This window comes from Thalassophryne amazonica, chromosome 18 (assembly GCF_902500255.1).
Source record: "Thalassophryne amazonica chromosome 18, fThaAma1.1, whole genome shotgun sequence".
NCBI classification, from domain to species: Eukaryota; Metazoa; Chordata; class Actinopteri; order Batrachoidiformes; family Batrachoididae; genus Thalassophryne; species Thalassophryne amazonica.
This window is the reverse complement of record NC_047120.1, coordinates 42,840,773-42,862,734: the sequence shown is the minus strand read 5'-3', so window position 1 is coordinate 42,862,734 and position 21,962 is coordinate 42,840,773. Positions and strand designations below refer to the sequence as shown.

At 38.6% G+C, this 21,962-nt stretch overlaps 1 protein-coding gene across 1 annotated transcript; it reads right to left on the bottom strand.

The window, feature by feature from the left end:
* Positions 1-884: 884 nt before the first annotated feature.
* tbx21 (T-box transcription factor 21) lies at positions 885-21,647 on the bottom strand. Its single transcript, XM_034194496.1, has 6 exons — positions 20,853-21,647; positions 7,017-7,171; positions 4,640-4,761; positions 4,167-4,325; positions 2,470-2,531; positions 885-2,169 (listed from the first exon to the last, which is right to left on the bottom strand). The coding sequence occupies exons 1-6, from the start codon at positions 21,380-21,382 to the stop codon at positions 1,350-1,352; spliced, it is 1,848 nt and encodes a 615-aa protein (XP_034050387.1). The 5' UTR covers positions 21,383-21,647; the 3' UTR covers positions 885-1,349.
* Between the last annotated feature and the right edge of the window lie 315 nt (positions 21,648-21,962).

Genomic DNA, 21,962 nt, shown 5'->3' with positions numbered 1-21,962 from the left:
TTTCAAAATGCTGCAATCACCAGAAGAAATAGTTGCTTCAGAAAGTGAGTTTTTTGAAGCACTTGAAGTACTAAATGAAACAATTGCTACATAGAATTATTCATTGTTTTGAAGCACCTGAATCACCAAATGAAACAAACGCTTCAGAAAATGTTTTACTCTTTAGAAATGCTCAAAACTCTAAATTGCGAAATACAAAATTAGACAGCTGTGTCACTAACTGAAATACTAAATGAAATTTTGGAAATTAATTCATTTCGATGGTTTAAATGATTTCAAAATGCTTGAAACTTTACAATGGCAACATTGAGTGGACAGTAGCCACACACACACACACAAACTGAATTCCTGGCTATACCCCTGAGTGGTCAAAACTGGTGTTGTGCCTTTTGTATGGTGACTGAAGTGTTGAAGCAATATGATATTAATAACAACACATTTCCTTCCTCTATGCCACAACCTGCCAAGAGCTACTGAACAAACTAAACTTGAGTTTCAATAGTGAGTGTGCAGGACTTTGCAAATGCCAAATGAGCAAAACCTTATGAAATGCAAACCATGATTCTGGATCAGAATGCAACAATACTTGCACAGTCTATTTTGTGCATTCAAACGTAATACTGTCGGGTTATTCCATCAATTTTCCGCTTAGATATGTTTGCTTATGTCGCATTATTAAGGCCATTATCTCAACAGTACATATGGGGATGCATGTGTCCTTGTAGCGTTTACACAGATTAGCAGTAGACTACCTGCTCAGTAAACTCCATTAATTCCAGATATCCTGCACCATCAGCATGTAACACTACTCTGCTGCCACTAGTGAGCGCTGTACTAAATCTACTGGGTTAGTCGAAAAGATGCAGGATGTGAAATGTGTTTTCTTCTTAAACTCATCAGGGGAGTGAATGTAAGCGTATTGTAAAGAGCAAATACACGGTTGAACGGTTGCAGATGAGAAGGGGAAGACGAGCCGGAGACGAAGAGAGTCTTATGCAGAAAGAACAGACGTTTCCTGCAGGTGCTTTCGATTACCAGATGTTTCAAAGTCTAAATTCACATGTCTGGATGTCTGTTTGGCATTTATGTAACTGTAGGGCAGAGACGCTGCACCAGTCACTTCCACTCGGGCTTCAGTTAAACATCAACTTTGACAGTAACCTTGGAGGTTCCTGTTATAATCATCTGACACTCTCAGCGGGGCCTTGCTACTTGTCCTTCAGAGATTGGGAGACTGTTCCAGCCTGTTGTCTGCACTTGACTGGACAGGCTGTTACATGTGTCCACAAGAAAGACACCACTGGACAAAGGGCTCTGTGGGGGAGACACTGCGTTGATGTGCGATGTCTTCAGTGCGTGTAGTAGCCATAGAAGTCCACATCGCCGTTGCCATCCTTCTCGCAGATCTCGACACTGTGTGGTGGAGGTGGGGAGTTCTCAGTGCTGGACGTGTAAGGTGACACCCTCCTCTTCTTGTTCTCAGCGGCTCCGCCTTCAAACAGGCCCGAGTCTGCCGAGTCCGCTGATTTAACAGAAGGAGGTTCTAGCCAGGTGTCATCTCCCGTGACTCCTCCAGGATCTTTGTGCTTTTCCTGCAGTACGGCCACCTGAAGGGGCTCCAGAAGTGAGGGAGGGTGTAGCCTGGGGTTACCAGGTGACACAGAAGAAGAAGAAGAGGAGGAAGAAGATATGGGTCTGAACCACGCTAAATTGGGGCTCGGCTTACTTGAGTGGGTGAGGTACTGAGGCGTGGGCCGACTGGTACTCCAGCCTGCTGAGGAAGCTCCGGAGACAGAAACGCTTGTAGAGGCAAAGGGGTGATCCGGGTAGAAGCTCAAGGCGTGGTGAGCTGATGTCTGCAGAGGGAAGGGCTTGTAGAAGCCATTTCCAGAAAAGTCCCCTTCATAAGAGGGAGTGAAGTCAAGCCGATTGGGGGCCACGCCTTGCTGAGGTGTAAGGTACCAGCGACTGGGAGAACTGGGACTGGAGCACGGATCCTTGTGCTGCTGGCCCATGCTGATGGGTTCGCGGCTGTAGAAGCGGCTCGGTTGCAGGGGGCTCATGTACGGCTCCGAGATGTAGCTCTGAGGGTAGCAGCTCCCAGGCAGCAGCTGCTGGCTCTCTGTTGGGGAGGGGGTGAGGCGATCAGAGTCGGGAGGAGCATATAACCTAGATGGGAGGGGGTGGAGAAGAGTGCACGAGAAGAAGAAGGGGAGAAAAAAAGGTGTTATTTCCTGCCCAAACCTCAAACTATCTATCAAACATCTAGCAGCCCCTCACACCCTTTAAGCTGCAGCATGTACAATGCAATAACTGGACTTCTTTTTTAAATTTATTTAATAAAAGGTTTTATCAGCACCACATTGTTGAAGTGCAAAGTGTGATCTAGTCCCATCATTTATAACAACCAAAATGCAGTGTTCAAGTATTTTTTTAATTCATATTGCAAATCTTTCCTGGGATACTTACGTGTCGTAATTGTCACGGAAACCTTTAGCGAAGGGGTTATGGTCTATTTTCAGCTGAGTGATCTGTGGAAGGACCAGAAGGGGAGCAAGGACACGTTGATTATTAGCGCGAGAGAGAGAAGGCGGAGGGGAAGAACAGGAGTAACCACTTAGACGAAAGGCGCGACAGAGATCAATGACTAATAATTAACGAGGCTACACATCAAAATGTGAATAGTCCTGTACTGAGGCATTTTAGCGTAAAACACTAAGGTTCTAGTCTTAATTTCAAGGTATTTTACACCACAATGGTGTTAAGTTTTAATATCACGTCTTGTTAAACTTTCTACAAGTGTTATTTGTTTTTTATTCCAGCCACAAAGCCTGTAACAAGTTCTATAGGGTGGCCCTGTTGCCTCAATCACCAGGTCATAGGTTTGAATCCTGTATGAGGCTTTTCTGCGTGTAATATGTATGATTTTGAGTTGGTTTAGCAAAATATTAATATCAAAGCCTTAAAAAAACCACACACACACACACACACACACACACACACACACGCACGCACGCACACACACACACACACACACACACACACACACAAAAACCCCCAAAAAACTTTATTTAACCAGATAAAAGCCCATTGAGATTGAAACCTCTTTTGCAAAGTAATATTAGTAATATTTTAATACACACTAGAATGTACACTACCAGTCAAAGTTCAGTGTTCAAACCTTTGACTGGTAAATGTACACTTGATATTATATTTGTTGGATAGATTGGATAAGGTTTTGGAATAGATCCCATTAAACTTTGGAAATTTTGTGACTTTTTATTCTTTTAATTTTTATTTTAATGTGTTCAGCATTGATATTCAGCAGGGGCACGGCAGGATATTGTTATTTATTTATTTATTTATTTATTTTGGGGGGGGGGGGGGTACTGCCCACTAGATATTGCCATTGTGTTTCAGCTTCCTTGTTACTGAAGCTGTTGCTTCATGTACTTCCAAACTTTTCAAAACACTAAATATTTTCATCTTGAGATAGTATATCATTTCCCCCAAAGCATTTATTTAAATTACTGTTTAAAACATTACATTTCTGAAGCATTTAATTGTTAGAGCTTTTAAAAAAATCGTACCCACCACCGTCCCCAGTTGCTTATTTTGCTGTTTCTAGTGTTCTGAACTTGTGAATCATTTTCTGAATAAAGTATGCTTCAAGTATTTCAAAGCTTTTGAAATAGTATTTTTCCCCTAGTTTCTTATTTTGCTGTTTCTAGTGTTTTGAATTTGTGACTCATTTTCTGGATAAAGTATGCTTTAAGTATTTCAAAGCTTTTGAAATACTATTTTCCCCCAGTTGCTTATTTTGCTATTTCTAGTGTTATGAATTTGTGAATCATTTTCTGAATCAAGTGTGCTTCAAATATTTCAAAACACATTTTCTAAAACAACTTTCTCCAAGTGTTTCAAAACTGAATAGTCAATGAAACAATTGTGAATCATTTTCTGAAGCAACTGGTTCTTTAGTTTCAAATATTTCTGCTGTCAGAAAGTAATGAATGTTTTCAGAGGTGTTTAAACCTCAAAGGTTTCAGCCCACCTACACCTCTGATTTGGAATTTACGTGTAGTTTTACTTATAGTTTTTTTTTTTTTTTTATCTTTTAACTGCCGTGCAGGGGGAAAGACTTTTGTGTAATCGGTGCGACTTACATCTGCATTCTGATAAGCAGTGACAGCGATGAACTGAGTCTCGGGGAAGACAAAAGTCTGAGCCTTGGATGAGAGGAACGGGTCCTCTGAGCCATCCTCCTTCACTTCTACAATGTGAAGACGAGGCTGGTACTTATGGAGGGACTGAAGCACAATCATCTGAAGGGGACACACAGATCACAACAATTGGGGATGAACATAATAGTGTTTCAAAAATGTAAAAAGTAGTTTATTTACTTATATTTTGTATGGAAGTGTTTTGTATGATGTGAAAATGAACATTTTATGCTCTATATTGAAACATTTGTTGTTAATGCAAAACAGCACTAAAGGGTACAGGAAAATAATTTGACAGATACATTTATAAGAGACAAAATCAATATAATATTTTATTATTATTGTTATTATTTTTAATTAATTAATGAAGTAATTTTTGGGGGGGAAATAATAGACTTGTGTTGCTTGATGTGTACCTGTGCCACATTATTGGTGCTGCCCTTGTTGTTGGTGAGCTTCAGCTTGCTGAAGGACACTTCTTGCCTCATCCAGTGAGCTCCAGTGTTCGGAGAATCGGGGTGCATGTACATCCTGTTCCCTGCAGCAGTGATCAGAAATTAAACAAGTTCAGCTCCAATCGACCTCGGTGGCTACCAGACCTAGACTTTGGAAATGAAAGAAACTGACAAACAAGATCATTTCAAGCCACATGTAAGTTCACCACACCTGCTCTTAATTTCCATCATCCATCTAGCATCCACCAACCATCCAGCAGGTGGCAGTGTTCATCAGGTGGCAGATAGGGTGATGGGTTATTACATATATAAAACAAAGTTTTTGTTTTGTTTTGTTTTATTTATAGATCTGGTACATTAAATTTCACAAGATTTTAATCCATTTCATTTAGAAACAACAAGCCTCCTCAACTTTTAAAAGATCATGTCAAATCAAATCACTCCCAAAATAAAATGTCATGCAAATGTACTGGAGCTTGAACACTTCTGCCAATGTGACTAAAAAGGCTTCAAATTTTTCAGCATATGTTTAGTTTGATTTTGAATATCGTAACATAAAATGTTTGTCACCTTTCATTTTAGTTGGAAAAAACAAACAAACAGACATATTAAGGTGAACAAAATTACAGTTGAATATCATTCTGAAGACTTAAATCAATCAATCAATCAATTTTTTATATAGCGCCAAATCACAACAAACAGTTGCCCCAAGGCGCTTTATATTGTAAGGCAAGGCCATACAATAATTATGTAAAACCCCAACGGTCAAAACGACCCCCTGTGAGCAAGCACTTGGCTACAGTGGGAAGGAAAAACTCCCTTTTAACAGGAAGAAACCTCCAGCAGAACCAGGCTCAGGGAGGGGCAGTCTTCTGCTGGGACTGGTTGGGGCTGAGGGAGAGAACCAGGAAAAAGACATGCTGTGGAGGGGAGCAGAGATCGATCACTAATGATTAAATGCAGAGTGGTGCATACAGAGCAAAAAGAGAAAGAAACAGTGCATCATGGGAACCCCCCAGTAGTCTACGTCTATAGCAGCATAACTAAGGGATGGTTCAGGGTCACCTGATCCAGCCCTAACTATAAGCTTCAGCAAAAAGGAAAGTTTTAAGCTTAATCTTAAAAGTAGAGAGGGTGTCTGTCTCCCTGATCTGAATTGGGAGCTGGTTCCACAGGAGAGGAGCCTGAAAGCTGAAGGCTCTGCCTCCCATTCTACTCTTACAAACCCTAGGAACTACAAGTAAGCCTGCAGTCTGAGAGCGAAGCGCTCTATTGGGGTGATATGGTACTACGAGGTCCCTAAGATAAGATGGGACCTGATTATTCAAAACCTTATAAGTACGAAGAAGAATTTTAAATTCTATTCTAGAATTAACAGGAAGCCAATGAAGAGAGGCCAATATGGGTGAGATATGCTCTCTCCTTCTAGTCCCCGTCAGTACTCTAGCTGCAGCATTTTGAATTAACTGAAGGCTTTTTAGGGAACTTTTAGGACAACCTGATAATAATGAATTACAATAGTCCAGCCTAGAGGAAATAAATGCATGAATTAGTTTTTCAGCATCACTCTGAGACAAGACCTTTCTGATTTTAGAGATATTGCGTAAATGCAAAAAAGCAGTCCTACATATTTGTTTAATATGCGCTTTGAATGACATATCCTGATCAAAAATGACTCCAAGATTTCTCACAGTATTACTAGAGGTCAGGGTAATGCCATTCAGAGTAAGGATCTGGATTCCAAAACATTTTAAAGTAAAAATATATCAGGACAAAACAAAACAAAAAAAACAACAACAACGAACCAAAACCAAAAAAAAATAAAAAAAAAATGTTTTTTTCGCCATCACTTTTAAATGAGCACATATTTATACAGCAGCTCTGTCATTTTTCACAGTGTTACCACAGTGACCTAGTAACCTTATACAAATGCACCACATAATAGTCAATTAAATCTAATCGAGTAAACGTGTTTCACCACAGTTTCCACACAAGTAGCTTTTAAAGAGTCACCTTTTCTTAACACCTTTCACTCTTTCCTATTACTGTGGTTACGGCATCATCAAAATGCCTTCGTACATAACTTTTTGTAGTATGTTGTGTAAACAGAAATGGTAGAAAATGAAAACATGAACATTGAACACACATTAGTCTGGAGATATATTGGCGCGTTGACCAACAACAACACACCTCAGTGTCAATTATTTAAACAACAACTGGAGAGCCAGTATTTCTATACACCAATATCTTTAATTAAAAACAAAGAAAATGAAAAAAAAAAAACAACCAACCCAGTTATTAATTACATTTAGATGGACGGATTTGTATTTGCATTTACCTGGCATATTACCCTCTGCTTTGCCACACTGGACCCATTTGCCCCCTTGATATCGCCAATGGTGCTGATCAGCCAAAATCAAGTCCACAAAGACGTTATAGTGGGCTGAAGGATCCAGAACACTGATGTTGAAGCTCAGAAAGGGGAACATCCTCCTAGATAGATACACAGAAATAAAAAACATTAAGATGCTTTAAAAAGTTACTGTTCAAGGGAACAATGTCACAGCTGACAGTAGGAGGTTTCAATTTCATTTCATTTTTCTCAGGTTATATTCTATATTCTCAAACATTTCTTCCATATTCTCAAGTTCCCATTCAAAATTCTTTGATTTGATTCAATATTCTGGAATCTTAATTCTATATTCTCAAATATTCATTCCATATTCTCAGGTTTCATTACAGATTTTCAACTTTACACTCAGAATAATTTCCTAAAAAATAAGCAGGTTACCGTGCATCCAGAAAGTATTCACAACACTTCACTTTTTCCAAATTTTGTTATACAGCTTTATTCCAAAATGGAGTAAAACACAAAGCCCCATAATGACAACATGGAAAAAGTTTTTTTTTTTAAGTTTTGCAAATTTATTATTAATAATAATAAAAATAAATCACATGCTCAATACTTTGTTGATGCACATTTGGCAGCAATTACAGCCTCAACTCTTCTTGAATATGATGCCACAAGCTTGCTGCATCTATCTTTGGGCAGTTTTGTCCATTCCTCTTTGCAGCACCTCTCAAGCTCCATCAGGTTGGATGGGGTGAGTCATGGATGGGGGACAGCCATTTTCAGATCTCTCCAGAGATGTTCAATCAGATTCAGGTCTGGGCTCTGGCTGGGCCTCTCAAGGACATTCACAGAGTTGTCCTGAAGCCACTCCTTTGATATCTTGGCTGTATGCTTAGGGTCATTGTCCTGCTGAAAGATGAACCACTGCCCCAGTCTGAGGTCACGAGCACTCAAGTAGGTTTTCATCCAGGACGTCTCTGTACACTGCTGCATTCATCTTTTCCTCAATCCTGATTAGTTTCTCAGGTCCTGCCGTCAGAAAACATCCAACAACCACAGCATGATGCTGCCACCACCATGCTTCACTGTGGTGCCTGGTTTCCCACAAACATGGCTCCTGGCATTCACGCCAAAGAGTTCAATCTTTGTCTCATCAGAACAAAGAATTTTGTTTCTCATGTTCTGACAGTCCTTCAGATGCTTTTTGGCAAACTCCAGGTGGGCTGCCATGTGCCTTTTACTAAGGAGTGGCTTCCATTTATGGATGATGGAGACCACTGTGCTCATTGGGACCTTCAAAGCAGCAGAAATATTTCTGTACCCTTCTTCAGATTTGTGCCTCGGGGCAATCCTGTCTCGGAGGTCAACAAACAATTCCTTTGATTTCATGCTTGGTTTGTGCTCTGATGTGCACTGTCAACTGTAGGACCTTATATGTAGCAGGTGTGTGTCTTTCCAAATCATGTCCAATCAACTGAATTTACCCCAGGTGGACTCCAATTAAGCTATAGAAACATCTCAAGGATGATCAGTGGAAGGAGGATGCATTTTTTATAAATAAATTTGCAAAAATTACAAAAAAAAAAACAAACCCCAAAAAGTTTTCACATTGTCATTATGGGGTATTGTGTGTGTAATTTTTTTTTTTTTGGGGGGGGGGGGGGTTCTATTCAGCATTGCTGAAATTAAATCAACATTCTCTGGTTTTCATCACACAGTCTCAAACTTCACTAAACCTAAGCCTGAAAAAGTTCATTTCAGACTTCTGCAACTTACACAAGAGAGCCCATATCTGACCCCCATATACTCTGAGACACACCCAGTAAGCTGGTCTTGCCATTATATGAAATGATTACTTACTATGAGACCATTCTGGTGTTGCACAGTCTTTTACTGCCAGAAATAATTATAATGAATTCAGCTTGCATAATTGGCAATGAAAATCATTAATTCATATGTTTTCTGAGCCATCTTATTCCAATTAAGGGTCACTGGGGGGGGGTTCAAGAAGAAATGAAAGCAGTTCAGACTACATTTATGAATAAAGAAAAAATGATCCAGTGATTGTGACCAGAAGATCCTTGGTTGAAATCCCTGTCAGACTAGATAAATTACTCAAACTCCTTGGGCAGGGTTCTCAATCTCCAAGTTGCTCCCATGTGAGTGCCTTGTGTGGTAGCACCCTGACGTTTGTGTGTATGTAAAGCATTACTGTAAAGCACTTAGACTGCAAAAGTGCTATATAAATGCAGTCCATTTAACGTATTTCCTTTGAAGACAATAATGTACAAGTTACAGGTGGAAATTACATTTTTGATCTACATTTCTCTTTGATTTAGTGATTTCTTTAATTGTCCTCAGGTGTTTGGTAATATATGAATAATTAATCAATATGAATAAAGAATAATGTAACTTACTGTAAGACAGAGTTCCTCTTTAAGGCCAACATGGCAAGTACGTATAGAAAGGAGATGAATCAGTAACAACAACAAGCAGACCACAGGGCTGTCATGCGGCAAATACAGTTGCTCTTAAATAATAAATAACAAAAAGATGGTCCAGATTGCTTAGGGAACATCTTTGAATCACAGAGTTCTTTGGTGAGATTTCTTATTTTTCTTATTTATTTATTGAAAAGGGACAGTACATATTAATGAACAGATACAATATGTAATTTTGTCAGATTTTAGCCATAGGCTCATTGCCATCTATAGTCTCTGATAGGCTGATATAAAAGTTATCAAACAATTAACAATAAAAATATGCATATGTTACAAGAACTTACAATACAACAGACTACCATACATAGGGGTCACTAACTACTACAGCAACAAGACACAAGACTGGGCAAGAGACAAGAAGAGGACAAAAAAGTACCGAGGAGGACTGGGAAGGACAAGGAAGACAAGAGGGAACAAAAGAGGGCAGAGGCTACAATTACAATACAATTTGAATAAATTAATTAATTTACAAATCTAATTTCATGCATTTGTATATTTTAAAAACAATAACTTATAAAGTGCTGTGATGCATTGCACATTTCCCTAAGGTTCTTCTTATTTGTACAATTGAATTCATGATGTTTACATTTTTTATTTAATATGAACCATTTTTGAAGGATTTAAAGCTTGTGGCCTCCCTCACTGTAGTTGGCAAAGCGTTCTATTGGACACTGCCTTTATAGGACAGGACATTTTGTGCAAAAGCTGTTTTGGTCAGACACCTCGCAGTCACCTCTACTCATATCCCTGGTGACCCTCAGACCACTTGTTCTATATTTAATATAGTTTGTAAGAGGTGGAGGAACCAACCCATGTAATGTTTTGTATATTAGACAAGCATTTTTTAAATCTTATAAAATTTTCAAAACTAAGTAGGTTATACTTTGTTAATAAGATTTTACAGTAGTGATATGAGTATGGTCTTTTATCTAAAATTTTCAAAGCTCTTTTGTAAAGCCTCTCGATTGGTTTTAGAATTGTCACACCAGTCAGAGACCAGCTGGTTATGCAATAACCTACATAGGATCATGCAGTGCAAAAATAGCATTAGATTAGGGATAAGGTCCTGTCTTAAATAAAAAAACATACATTAATACATGACATACCTCTCTGTTTGCAAATGCTTGACATTGAAGTTCAATTTTTATCTGTTTTTAAAATTAATTTAATGAATTTAAGAAAAATTCCAATTTTCCTTCTGTTACTTTCAGAGCACCCAAGTGGTTCCAACTTTCAAACTACTTGTAGCTCTTGTGGCACGTGTTGCAGAAACAGAACATTAGCTTTCACGTCTATGCTGATGATACTCTGCTGTACCTGGGTCGTCCGATAACACAGCCCACATTCTATCATATCGCACAGACATCAAAAGCTGGATGGCACAAAACGCTTTAAAGCATAACTTCTCTAAACTGGAAATTCTTCTTTTTAGCTCAGGTTCCTCTAATTATGCTCTTAAAACACAGCTTAATCATTTATCACCCAAACTAAAGGGAACTGAAGGCAAACCAGGCATGATATTTGTGACAAAGCTGTCATTTACGAGTCATACACACACACACACACACACACACACACACACACACACACACACACACACACACACACACACACACACACACACACACACACACACACACACACACACACACACACACACACACACACACACACATGCCAGAAAAAGATAAAGGAAAAGAAAAACAAAGGAAAAGCAGAGAGAAACTTCTTATATAGGTCAATGTGACATAATATATATTTTTTAAAAAGTATATTTTGTGATGTCAGAAAGCAATTTTGTAAAATACTGGAAACAGCTAAATGGGAAATAAAAGAAATAAAAGCACAAATGTTTGACTCAAATCCAGACAGATGAAATTGCTTATTTAATAGGTGGATTTTTCTATGCCAAATGTTAACATGGAGGAATCTTTATCTTTTATGATAATGAGTGGAATAAATATGAAAAATAGTGTCATGCTTGTTTTTGTACTTTATGTAAGCACACACATTAGGAATGTTTCATAGCTGCCTTCTTTTCTTTTCAACCTGCACTCCAGCACTAGTGCAGGGTATTGTAATCACTCACGTGTGTCTGGGTACAAAATAACTCAACAATGGTTTAACTGATTGTTGCTGATCTTTGCAGGAATATTCCTTGGGTGAGTGTCTTTTGATGATTAACTTTTGAAACAGATCAGTCAAAAGTCAAGATCTTCAACAAACAAAAAACAACAACACATTTTCAGCATCTGTCTGCAGCCGACAAGGCTAGAGAGACAGTGTATCAGTCATATTCTATGAGTAACATTATGATACCATCCTAAAATATTATACAGCAAAGTATTATGTGCACATGCGCAGCCGGTCTGCTCTGTGTCAGCCTGATCCCGTCAGATCTCAGAAGCTAAGCAGTGTGGGACCTGGTTAGTACAACCCCTGGCAAAAATTATGGAATCACCGGCCTCGGAGGATGTTCATTCAGTTGTTTAATTTTGTAGAAAAAAGCAGATCACAGACATGACACAAAACTAAAGTCATTTCAAATGGCAACTTTGTGGCTTTAAGAAACACTATAAGAAATCAAGAAAAAAAAGATTGTGGCAATCAGTAACGGTTACTTTTTTAGACCAAGCAGAGGAAAAAAAATATGGAATCACTCAATTCTGAGGAATAAATTATGGAATCACCCTGTAAATTTTCATCCCCAAAACTAACACCTGCATCATATCAGATCTGCTCGTTAGTCTGCATCTAAAAAGGAGTGAACACACCTTGGAGAGCTGTTGCACCAAGTGGACTGACATGAATCATGGCTCCAACACGAGAGATGTCAATTGAAACAAAGGAGAGGATTATCAAACTCTTAAAAGAGAGTAAATCATCACGCAATGTTGCAAAAGATGTTGGTTGTTCACAGTCAGCTGTGTCTAAACTCTGGACCAAATACAAACAACATGGGAAGGTTGTTAAAGGCAAACATACTGGTAGACCAAGGAAGACATCAAAGCGTCAAGACAGAAAACTTAAAGCAATATGTCTCAAAAATCGAAAAATGTACAACAAAACAAATGAGGAACGAATGGGAGGAAACTGGAGTCAACGTCTGTGACCGAACTGTAAGAAACCGCCTAAAGGAAATGGGATTTACATACAGAAAAGCTAAACGAAAGCCATCATTAACACCTAAACAGAAAAAAACAAGGTTACAATGGGCTAAGGAAAAGCAGTTGTGGACTGTGGATGACTGGATGAAAGTCATATTCAGTGATGAATCTCGAATCTGCATTGGGCAAGGTGATGATGCTGGAACTTTTGTTTGGTGCCGTTCCAATGAGATTTATAAAGATGACTGCCTGAAGAGAACATGTAAATTTCCACAGTCATTGATGATATGGGGCTGCATGTCAGGTAAAGGCACTGGGGAGATGGCTGTCATTACATCATCAATAAATGCACAAGTTTATGTTGATATTTTGGACAATTGAAAGGATGTTTGGGGATGATGAAATCATTTTTCAAGATGATAATGCATCTTGCCATAGAGCAAAAACTGCAAAAACATTCCTTGCAAAAAGACACATAGGGTCAATGTCATGGCATAGGGTCAATGTCAATGAGCAGATCTGATTTGATGCAGGTGTTAATTTGGGGGATGAAAATTTACAGGGTGATTCCATAATTTTTTCCTCAGAATTGAGTGATTCCATATTTTTTTCCCTCTGCTTGGTCTAAAAAAGTAAGTAAGTAGTGTTTCTTAAAGCCAGAAAGTTGCCATTTGAAATGACTTTAGTTTTGTGTCATGTCTGTGATCTCCTTTTTTTCTACAAAATTAAACAACTGAATGAACATCCCCTGAGGCCGGAGATTCCATATTTTTTGCCAGGGGTTGTACTTGGATGGGAGACCTCTTTGGAACACCAGTGACTGTGTGTGTTTCTCCAGGTAAAACTGGAGTTGCATCACGAAAGGCATCCAGCGTAATCTGGCTGTATCCGCTGTGGCGTCCCCGAACAAAACCGGGAGCAGCCGAATGAACAACAACATTATGTGCACATGCCTCTGTACACTCAAAACAACAACAAAAAAAGGCTCACTGGATGAACTCAATTCAATTATGTGCAGGATTTCCATCTAATAAATACTCATATATGTAGCCCCAACTCAAAAAAAGCAGATCCATGCAAGATAATTGATTTTAATTTAATTGGGACTACATATATTTATTAGATGGAAATCCAATCTAATGAGTCAGTTTTTTGAGTGTAATGCCTTAAAAAAAATGGTGTTGGAAGGGCAATATAACATGAACATCCTTCAATGGGCTTCAGCAGCTCCACAGACTGCAAGTGTCCTGTCAAACTGCTGCTGTGATTCATAGGAAACTTGAGCATATAAAGGGCAGGTGTAGGCATATATGCACATGAACACTCATCACCATAGTCTTTGACTGATACAATACCAAGAAATCAAGAGCGGGCGGTGAACCAGTCAGTAATTCAGCCATGCTACTGATGGCAGTGACATTTAAAAAAAAAAAAATCAAAATAGACTGTGTAGACGTTGACGTGAAGAGTGGGGTGCACGGGTAGACAGAGGGGAAACCGCGGGGGGGAAACAGAGGTTTAGAGGAAGGGGAAAAGGAAAGAGCATGGCGCTTGGGGGGTGTGTCTACTCTGGAGGGGAACTTGATATCCACCAGGGAGAGGAGTTTTCCACATGAGTGCACCCACTGATTCATCCAGACAGGAGTTCAGGTCCAGTTCTTGTCACTGATCATCTCTGACCAAAACATGCCAGTCTGCAGCTGCTGCCGGACACTAGAACTTTTTAACACTCCTTTACGTGCACTCACACACACACACACACACACACTGGGTTATATACTGAAGTGCAGAGTTTTGACACGGTGGTGCAGTGTGTCATGTGTACCAACACAATGTGATGCAGGATTGATTTCTTGCTGCATGCAGAGCTGCAGGTGAGACGGCAGGCTTTCTGCTGCACATCTAAAGGCTGGCAGGGACAGTGTGCGTGTGTGTGTGTGTGTGCATGCACCTCAGAGCAGCGGGTTTATCACTGGCGTCTTACAAATACACAGTGAGAGGAAGCACTTATCTGAAAATATGGGCACTAGGTGTTTCTGTGAAAAGCTGTACATGCACACATAAACAGCTGAACAGGAAGTGAGAAGTCATTCTGTCAATACCTTGAAATAGGCAAACTTCTGCTTTCAGACAGAGAGAAAGAGTGTTGGAGAGAATTAAGATACACATCTTAATACAAGGAATCTTGCACTCTTAGTCATTTGTTAAGTGACATAATTAAGCATCATTTCAGATGCTCTCGTGCCAGGTGCTCCAAGCACAGCAAATAAAACACCAACTTTAAATCTCAGAGAGAGAGAGAGAGAGAGAGAAAAACGCTCCTTATTAGACAATAACTGTGAAATTCTTGTATAAATGTGCAGCATTTTTCACTAAGAATTCTACGAGTGGCTTCACTTATTTAATTTAACCAGGTTTAAAAAGCTCATTGAGATTTAAAATTTTATTTCCAAGTGAGAGTTGGCCGAGACAGCAGTACCACAGACACAACAGTTACATCAAACGTACAATGTTTCAGAAAGTCAGTATAGGCCATCAGATGTTGAAAAACAGATGTTAAAGTTTGGGGCCAAAAATAGCTAAACTGATATAACAATTAATAGGAGACCACAGTCTTGTTTGAACCCTGCATGATATTGCGGGATTTGACCACTTATGGGGACCTCGGCTCCCGTTGTGCAATATATATATATATATATATATATATATATATATATATATATATATACACAGTGTAACTTCACACGGACAAATGGTCATAAACAAACTGCAACACATGTCCACTTTCCACTGCATCATCACTTTTTCTTTACATTTTCACTTTGTTTGCATGTAATTTGCCCCAAAACCCTTTGAAAAATATGTGTCATATTTTACCCCTTTAGCGCCCACTCTCAAACAAGACTGCGGTGCCCAATTGCAGATGAGTGGGCGTATCTTACAGAGCAAAAAGGAGTGATGCGTGTCACAGTAGCCACAAGGCAGTTGTTGGGATATTTAACTGTACAAAATGGAAAGTGAAAATTTCTTTGCAAAATTTCCAAGTTTCGCCACCATAATTCTAAAAACACACACCAGAACGGACACACTCTAAACCCGAATGTTCAAATTAATTAAAAAGATTAAGTACTGTAAACTCAAAGTTTTAAGAAAACGTATTACTTGCTTAAATATTTAAAGTTTGTGTAACATGGTCTTGCTTTTTGAGTAAATTAAACTCACAATTTTTTTTATTGACTTGAACTAACATTAAATAAACAAAACTTCAAAGCATAACTTAAACGTAACTTAAAAGAATTAAGTAATTATATAAAAATATTTGAGATGACTTGAGTTCATTAGCAGAGGTGGTGGACAAGTGGTTAGTGTGCTTGGCTTTGGTGTAGAACGTTCCCAGTTCAAACCCCACCCCTGCCATGTAATGTGGAGTTGTGTCTGGAAGGGTTTCCAGTGTAAAATTTGTGCCAGCTCAACATGCAGATCCACATCAGAGCTGATGTGGTGACCCTGAGTGAAAAACAAAGGACCAGACTTACTTTCAATTAATTGTAATCATCAGGTACAGGTAGCAAATAATCAAAACTTTTAAGTTCTGGGAACAACAGACTTTAAAGTTTAAGAACTTAAAAAATTTTGTCGCAATTGTTTGCCTCAATATTTCTGAGTTCTGCAAACCTGTTTGGGTTTACAGTACATCTAAGTTCATTCATATAGCACAATATGTATCAATGTTGACAAATATTTAAAAATTTCCTGCCTCTGATCTTTTTTATTTAATATTTTCTTTATTTATTTAAATTTATGCCACAAAAAATATATCAGTTCATTATCCAGCTGTGAGTGGTAGCATTGCAAAAACCTAAAAAAAAAAACAAAAAATCTGGGCTCCATCTGAAACCCTACCCAACAACATTTAAAAGCATTTAGGGTGGATTAAAGTGGTCATGGTTTACAATTCTCTGTGGGCCATAAAAAAAAAAAAAAAAAAAAAAATCATATGATTTCTATTTGTACCTTTGGTAGATACAAATATATTGTAGTGTCCTGAGGTTTGCAAGTTCCCATCATGCAATGGGGCACTGTTCTTTTAGCAATCATTGTTATGCTTTCTTAGTTGAACTTGTATCTAGGCCCTGAGGCTGGTTGGTGCCGGTGATTATTTCCAGATTTCCTAGCATTATTATTATTATTATTATTATTATTATTATTGTTATGATGAAGCGGATAAGAGTCTACGATTCCACCCTGGACGGGACGTGAGTCTAACGCCGGTTACTTCCCCAGCCAAGGTCGGTACCCATTTGCAGTTGGGTGGACTGATACAGATTAAGTGTCTTGGCTTTCTTTGTTGCTATTACTAATATTTATATTATTTTATATGTTCTTTGTGATATTGTGTGTTCTCCATGATATTTTGTGAACAAGAATGTGAGGCAGCATCCTCCCTGATCAAGACAAATGCAACTTTTTAACCAGGTTTCTAGAAAAACAATTTTGTTAGCGCAAACTGTCAAAATAACACACAGACACACACACACACACACACACACACACTATATATATATATATATATACACACACACACACACACACACACACACACACACACACACACACACACACACACACACACACACACACACACACACACACACACACACACACAAATAAATGTTTCACCCTTTTATCTGGACCCACTCCATAATTTTATGGCATGTTTTCCAGGCTGCACTAAACCTTTTCACCAAGTGCAATGAAAATCTGTACAGTAACATGTCATATCCTGTAACAACAACAACAACAACAATTATTATTATTTTCTAAGTGGTTTCCTTTTTCTGGATCTGGTCCAATATTAATTATTTCAGGATCCAATCAACTCTTTCACCAAATATGTGATACATGATTATACAAATTACACTTCACTATATTATATATATATATATATATATATATATATATATATATATATATATATATATATATATATATATATATATATATATATATGTGAGGTTAACTCAGGTAAATATATGGTTCAGGCTTACAGGTCACAGGTCAATATGGTCAGTTGTGCCCCTGGAGCGAAATCTACTCTACTGTCATGTATATAGTCAGTAAGAAGTAATTCATATACAGGGCCTGATGCCCACTGGTATCACTGTTTATCACCAAATTCATCAGCGTGCATCGTATTAGAGTCTATGACTCCCCTTGGATGGGACGATATATATATATATATATATATATATATATATATATATATATATATATATATATATATATATATATATATATATATATATATATATATATATATATATATATATATATATATTCCTTCTGGTTAATTCCCCTGAGTCAACCAGAAACCAGAAAAAGGTAACAAGTGTAAACCTTTTCTCAGCAAAAGTGGAGTGTTACCACCAAATGAATTTTCTGGCGTAAACATACAATGTGACTCAGATAGAACAACCAGTTATCCATTAACTTGATTCTTGAATAAAAGAAAAGATTCTTCAATAAAAAGCGACTGTGAAGCATAAAGTTTGGAGAATCTGAAAGAGAGACATTTAATTGAAATTTCTGTGTAGAAATTGTTACAAACCATTTATTTTACAGTACATTTCACTCCACATTTTTCTTTTCTTCAGCACAGGCAGCACATATAACACATTACTGAGGAACGCCCCCCAAGTCTCACCTGTAGAGAGCTGAATTAACACTATGTGATTTAACTTCAACACTATAAAGGTGTAACACTAATATGGTGTAAATATGGTTTAAATTAACACCAGAACCTCAACACTTGGAATGCAAGAATATAAATGTAACTGATAATTTTTTTTGGTGTACTTAGATGATTTAAACATGAATACAAATAAATGTTCGATGCAAATGTTAAAATTACAGACACACACACACACGCAAATGAAGGGTGTTGGGGCCAAACAGTTTTTGTATCTACTGTGTGGTTGGTCCGGTCCGTTACGAATGCAGCCACTTTAGCGTCAAATCTAAAGATTAGTGATGTATGTTAGTGCTGTTATTCTTCAAAGAACACAGCTGAAGAGCATCTGAGCTCCACAATGAATCTGTTTTGTCTTATACTCGTTACACTAACATTGGGAATGTACTTAGGGGGGGATAATAGTGTACGAGAAAGCCAATGACTCCTCCGAGGTTAAGTTCTGGGTAATTTCTTTGAAATGTGTCAAAGATTGAACTGATACATCAATAATTAATTTCCTTTCTGACTTCAATTAAATTTGTCAAAAAAAGTGTTTCTAATTCAGTTGCATCTTCTAGTTAAATTTTAAAGAATTGAAACTTTTTTTTTTAAAGGGAGAATTCACATTTTTCCTCTGCAATTATCATTTAGACATTTGTGTTTCCATGTAAATTTTGCAGCTGAAAACCTGCTCTTGTTCTTGACCTTCTTATTTCACTCTTGGCATACAGCTGGCTATGGGTTTTGATGAACTTTGCCTCACTTGCAGTCAAACTCAGACCTGTACAGAGTGTGGCTGCATCAGAATCTAACTTATCTCACAGCGAGGAGGCTTTAGATGACTTTGACCCCTACAGGCCATGAAATGGCTCCAGATTTCAAAGCAGGTGTGGTGCACAAGCAAACTTCTGAGAGATCCGTCCAGCTGAATACTCGTCGTCTGCAGAACGCAGACTGAAGAAGGAAAAAGGAGAGGAAAAAAAAGCAGCAGAATCTTATGTCCTGAACTTCAAAGGTACCTCACCTTTGCACGGCCATCTGAAGGCTCTGTGGTGTTTGACCCTTCTCTCTTTGCTCAGCTTCCTCTTCTCTATACTTTCCTTCAGCCATGCTCCTAGATACCTGGGTTTTGATTAACATTGCAGGCCACTGGACTTCTCTCATAAAAATCACTGCAAAATTATTGTGGAATGTGAAACCCCAAGATGAAATTTTAAGAAGGATTTTGCTTCTGATATTGAAAAAAAAAAAAAAAAACCTGACTTTTCCCCACACAACTGAGTGAACTCTTGCAAACTTCCAGGCTGCAACTACATTGCATGGTTTTGATGCTGTGGATCTTTACCACAGATAGCCTGAAAATGATAAAAGGAATATTAGGGGGAATAAAATAAGAAATGCAGTAACTGGTGATGTGCAAAAATCCAAAATTGACACAGATCAAGGCATTATCTGAAAAACAGGTTTTTCTGTCATTTAGCAGAAAATTGAAGTCTCAATCATTTCAGTAGTTAAAAAAAGGCAAAAAAAAAACAAAACAAAAAAAACAACAACTTTCTGTTTCCAAAGCAGTGATTCATCTAAACCAGTCAGGACACAGGTGTCAAACAGAAATCGCTGAATGTCAAAGGGGAAATTTTTCTGACTTGAGTCTAAACCTTTTAAAATAAAACCACCAAAAACATCAGGCAACAATTGTGAAATTAGATAATATTTACTGAGTTTTATTCTAAACGTAGCCCTCAGATGACAACATCATTGTGGTGTTGTGTGACAGCACAGACCTCCTGTCAAACACAAGTGTCACATATTACTGAATTAATCCCCATCGACGTGAACGCATCATGATGCTCGGTGACCCGTCACAGAGGGCCCCCGAGGAACCGGCTCAGACCCGAAAATCTTATTAATTTATTTATTTTCTGTATCACAGGTTTTAAACAGTTTTATAAATGTGCACATTTTGGTGCGTTCAGGTTAATGTGATCATTTTTTTTCTTAGGTAAAGCAAAGTGTTAAGCTGCATTCATGTTAATTGCAAACTAAATTGAAATTAACGCACTCCGTGCGCACGGATAAGGCACTAAAATGGGGGAAGTCAGGGGTGCATTATAAGCTAAGTTGTTCATTTTTACAGTTAGATATATCAAGTACGTTGCAGTTCTGTTCATTAAAATATTTGTAATTTCACAAATCAGCGGATATGACAGGTTGTTTTGCGCGTAAAAACAGTAAAGTTTATAATTGGATTAAATTCACTTTGAATAATGAGCAAAAAAAGTATTTTAGTGTAATGTGCATCTAAATGTGCAAATCATAAAGGAAAACCTGCTGAGCAAATTAGAAAGCCCCGTCGACACACTAATGGGAACAGATGTGCGTAATTTACGATTTTACGCTTTCACTCTGATCATTAAAAAAAAAAAAAAAAAAAAAAAACTTGGAATCATAATTGTGGTTTTATTTTATTTCATCCACTTACCTCCCCTGTTTGGTTATTATCATCTCCGTTTGGAACTTGTGGAACTTGGCCCACAGCGGGTAGTTATTGAGGAGCGCCTGCGTCTTGCCGCACACCTGTAGCCCAGGTAAAGGGTAAAGAGGTGCCCGTTGGTACCCGTGTTGAAAGCCTGTCGCGTAATTCTCCGGAGACGGAGGGTACGCATCTTTTCCAGTCGTGGGAAAAGCGTCTCCACCCGTGGAGACGTAATTCTGTCCGGCTCCGCTTCTTGTCGGCGAGCGCACGCCGCCGTACGGGCAGCTGCTGAGGGAGTGTGGGTAAAACCTGCCCGGCTGCGCACCGAACCCTCCGATTGTCTGCTCAGAGTGGTAGGACAGTGGAAACGCGTCCTGGGCGCCCTGGACGCCGTCCGGATAGTAGAACCGCGCGTCCTGGATTCCCATTTTAAACTCCTTGTGAAGGTGGCCGCCGATGTCGCTGCTCTTCCCGAAAGTTTGCGTTTCAGTCCCATTCAACATGCTGAGGTAGAGGTTGCCACCTATGCCGCCCATTTGCAGCCCCGCGCCCAGTCTGTGCGTAAAACCATCAGTGTGCGGAATAAGAGTGCGCACAGCCCGCAGGGACTCTCAGCTACGATTTTTTAAAATCTGATTGCTGCGAGCGCACTGACATGGCATCAACTTCCCCAAATTCGGTGTCTCCATCAGTCAGAGGCTCATTTAGAACTTCAAAACATCCTTCACACGGGCTCACATGCTTTTCAGTGAACTTTTATTTACCCGAGAAGGTGATTGTCTTTTGCCCCCCCACCACCAGTGACTCAAACACATGCACGGTTGTCTAAGCTGTAATATATAGATTCAGACGATGGTAATATTTTGGAGGTGTGTCTGATGTAGAGGAAGAACCTGATAGGCTCAGAATGTAAGACACATCCCCTGTTTCCTCAGAGGCACTGTCCTTTACAATAATTAAAATAAATAAATAACTTTTATATGTCATAAATAAATCTTTAAAATGACATCATAGCTAAAAGTAACTGCAATAAAATTACAACCCCAAAACAGAAAAAGTTGGGAAAACATGGTACAACCTGCTGTGATCCTTACATTTACTTTAAATTATATTTAA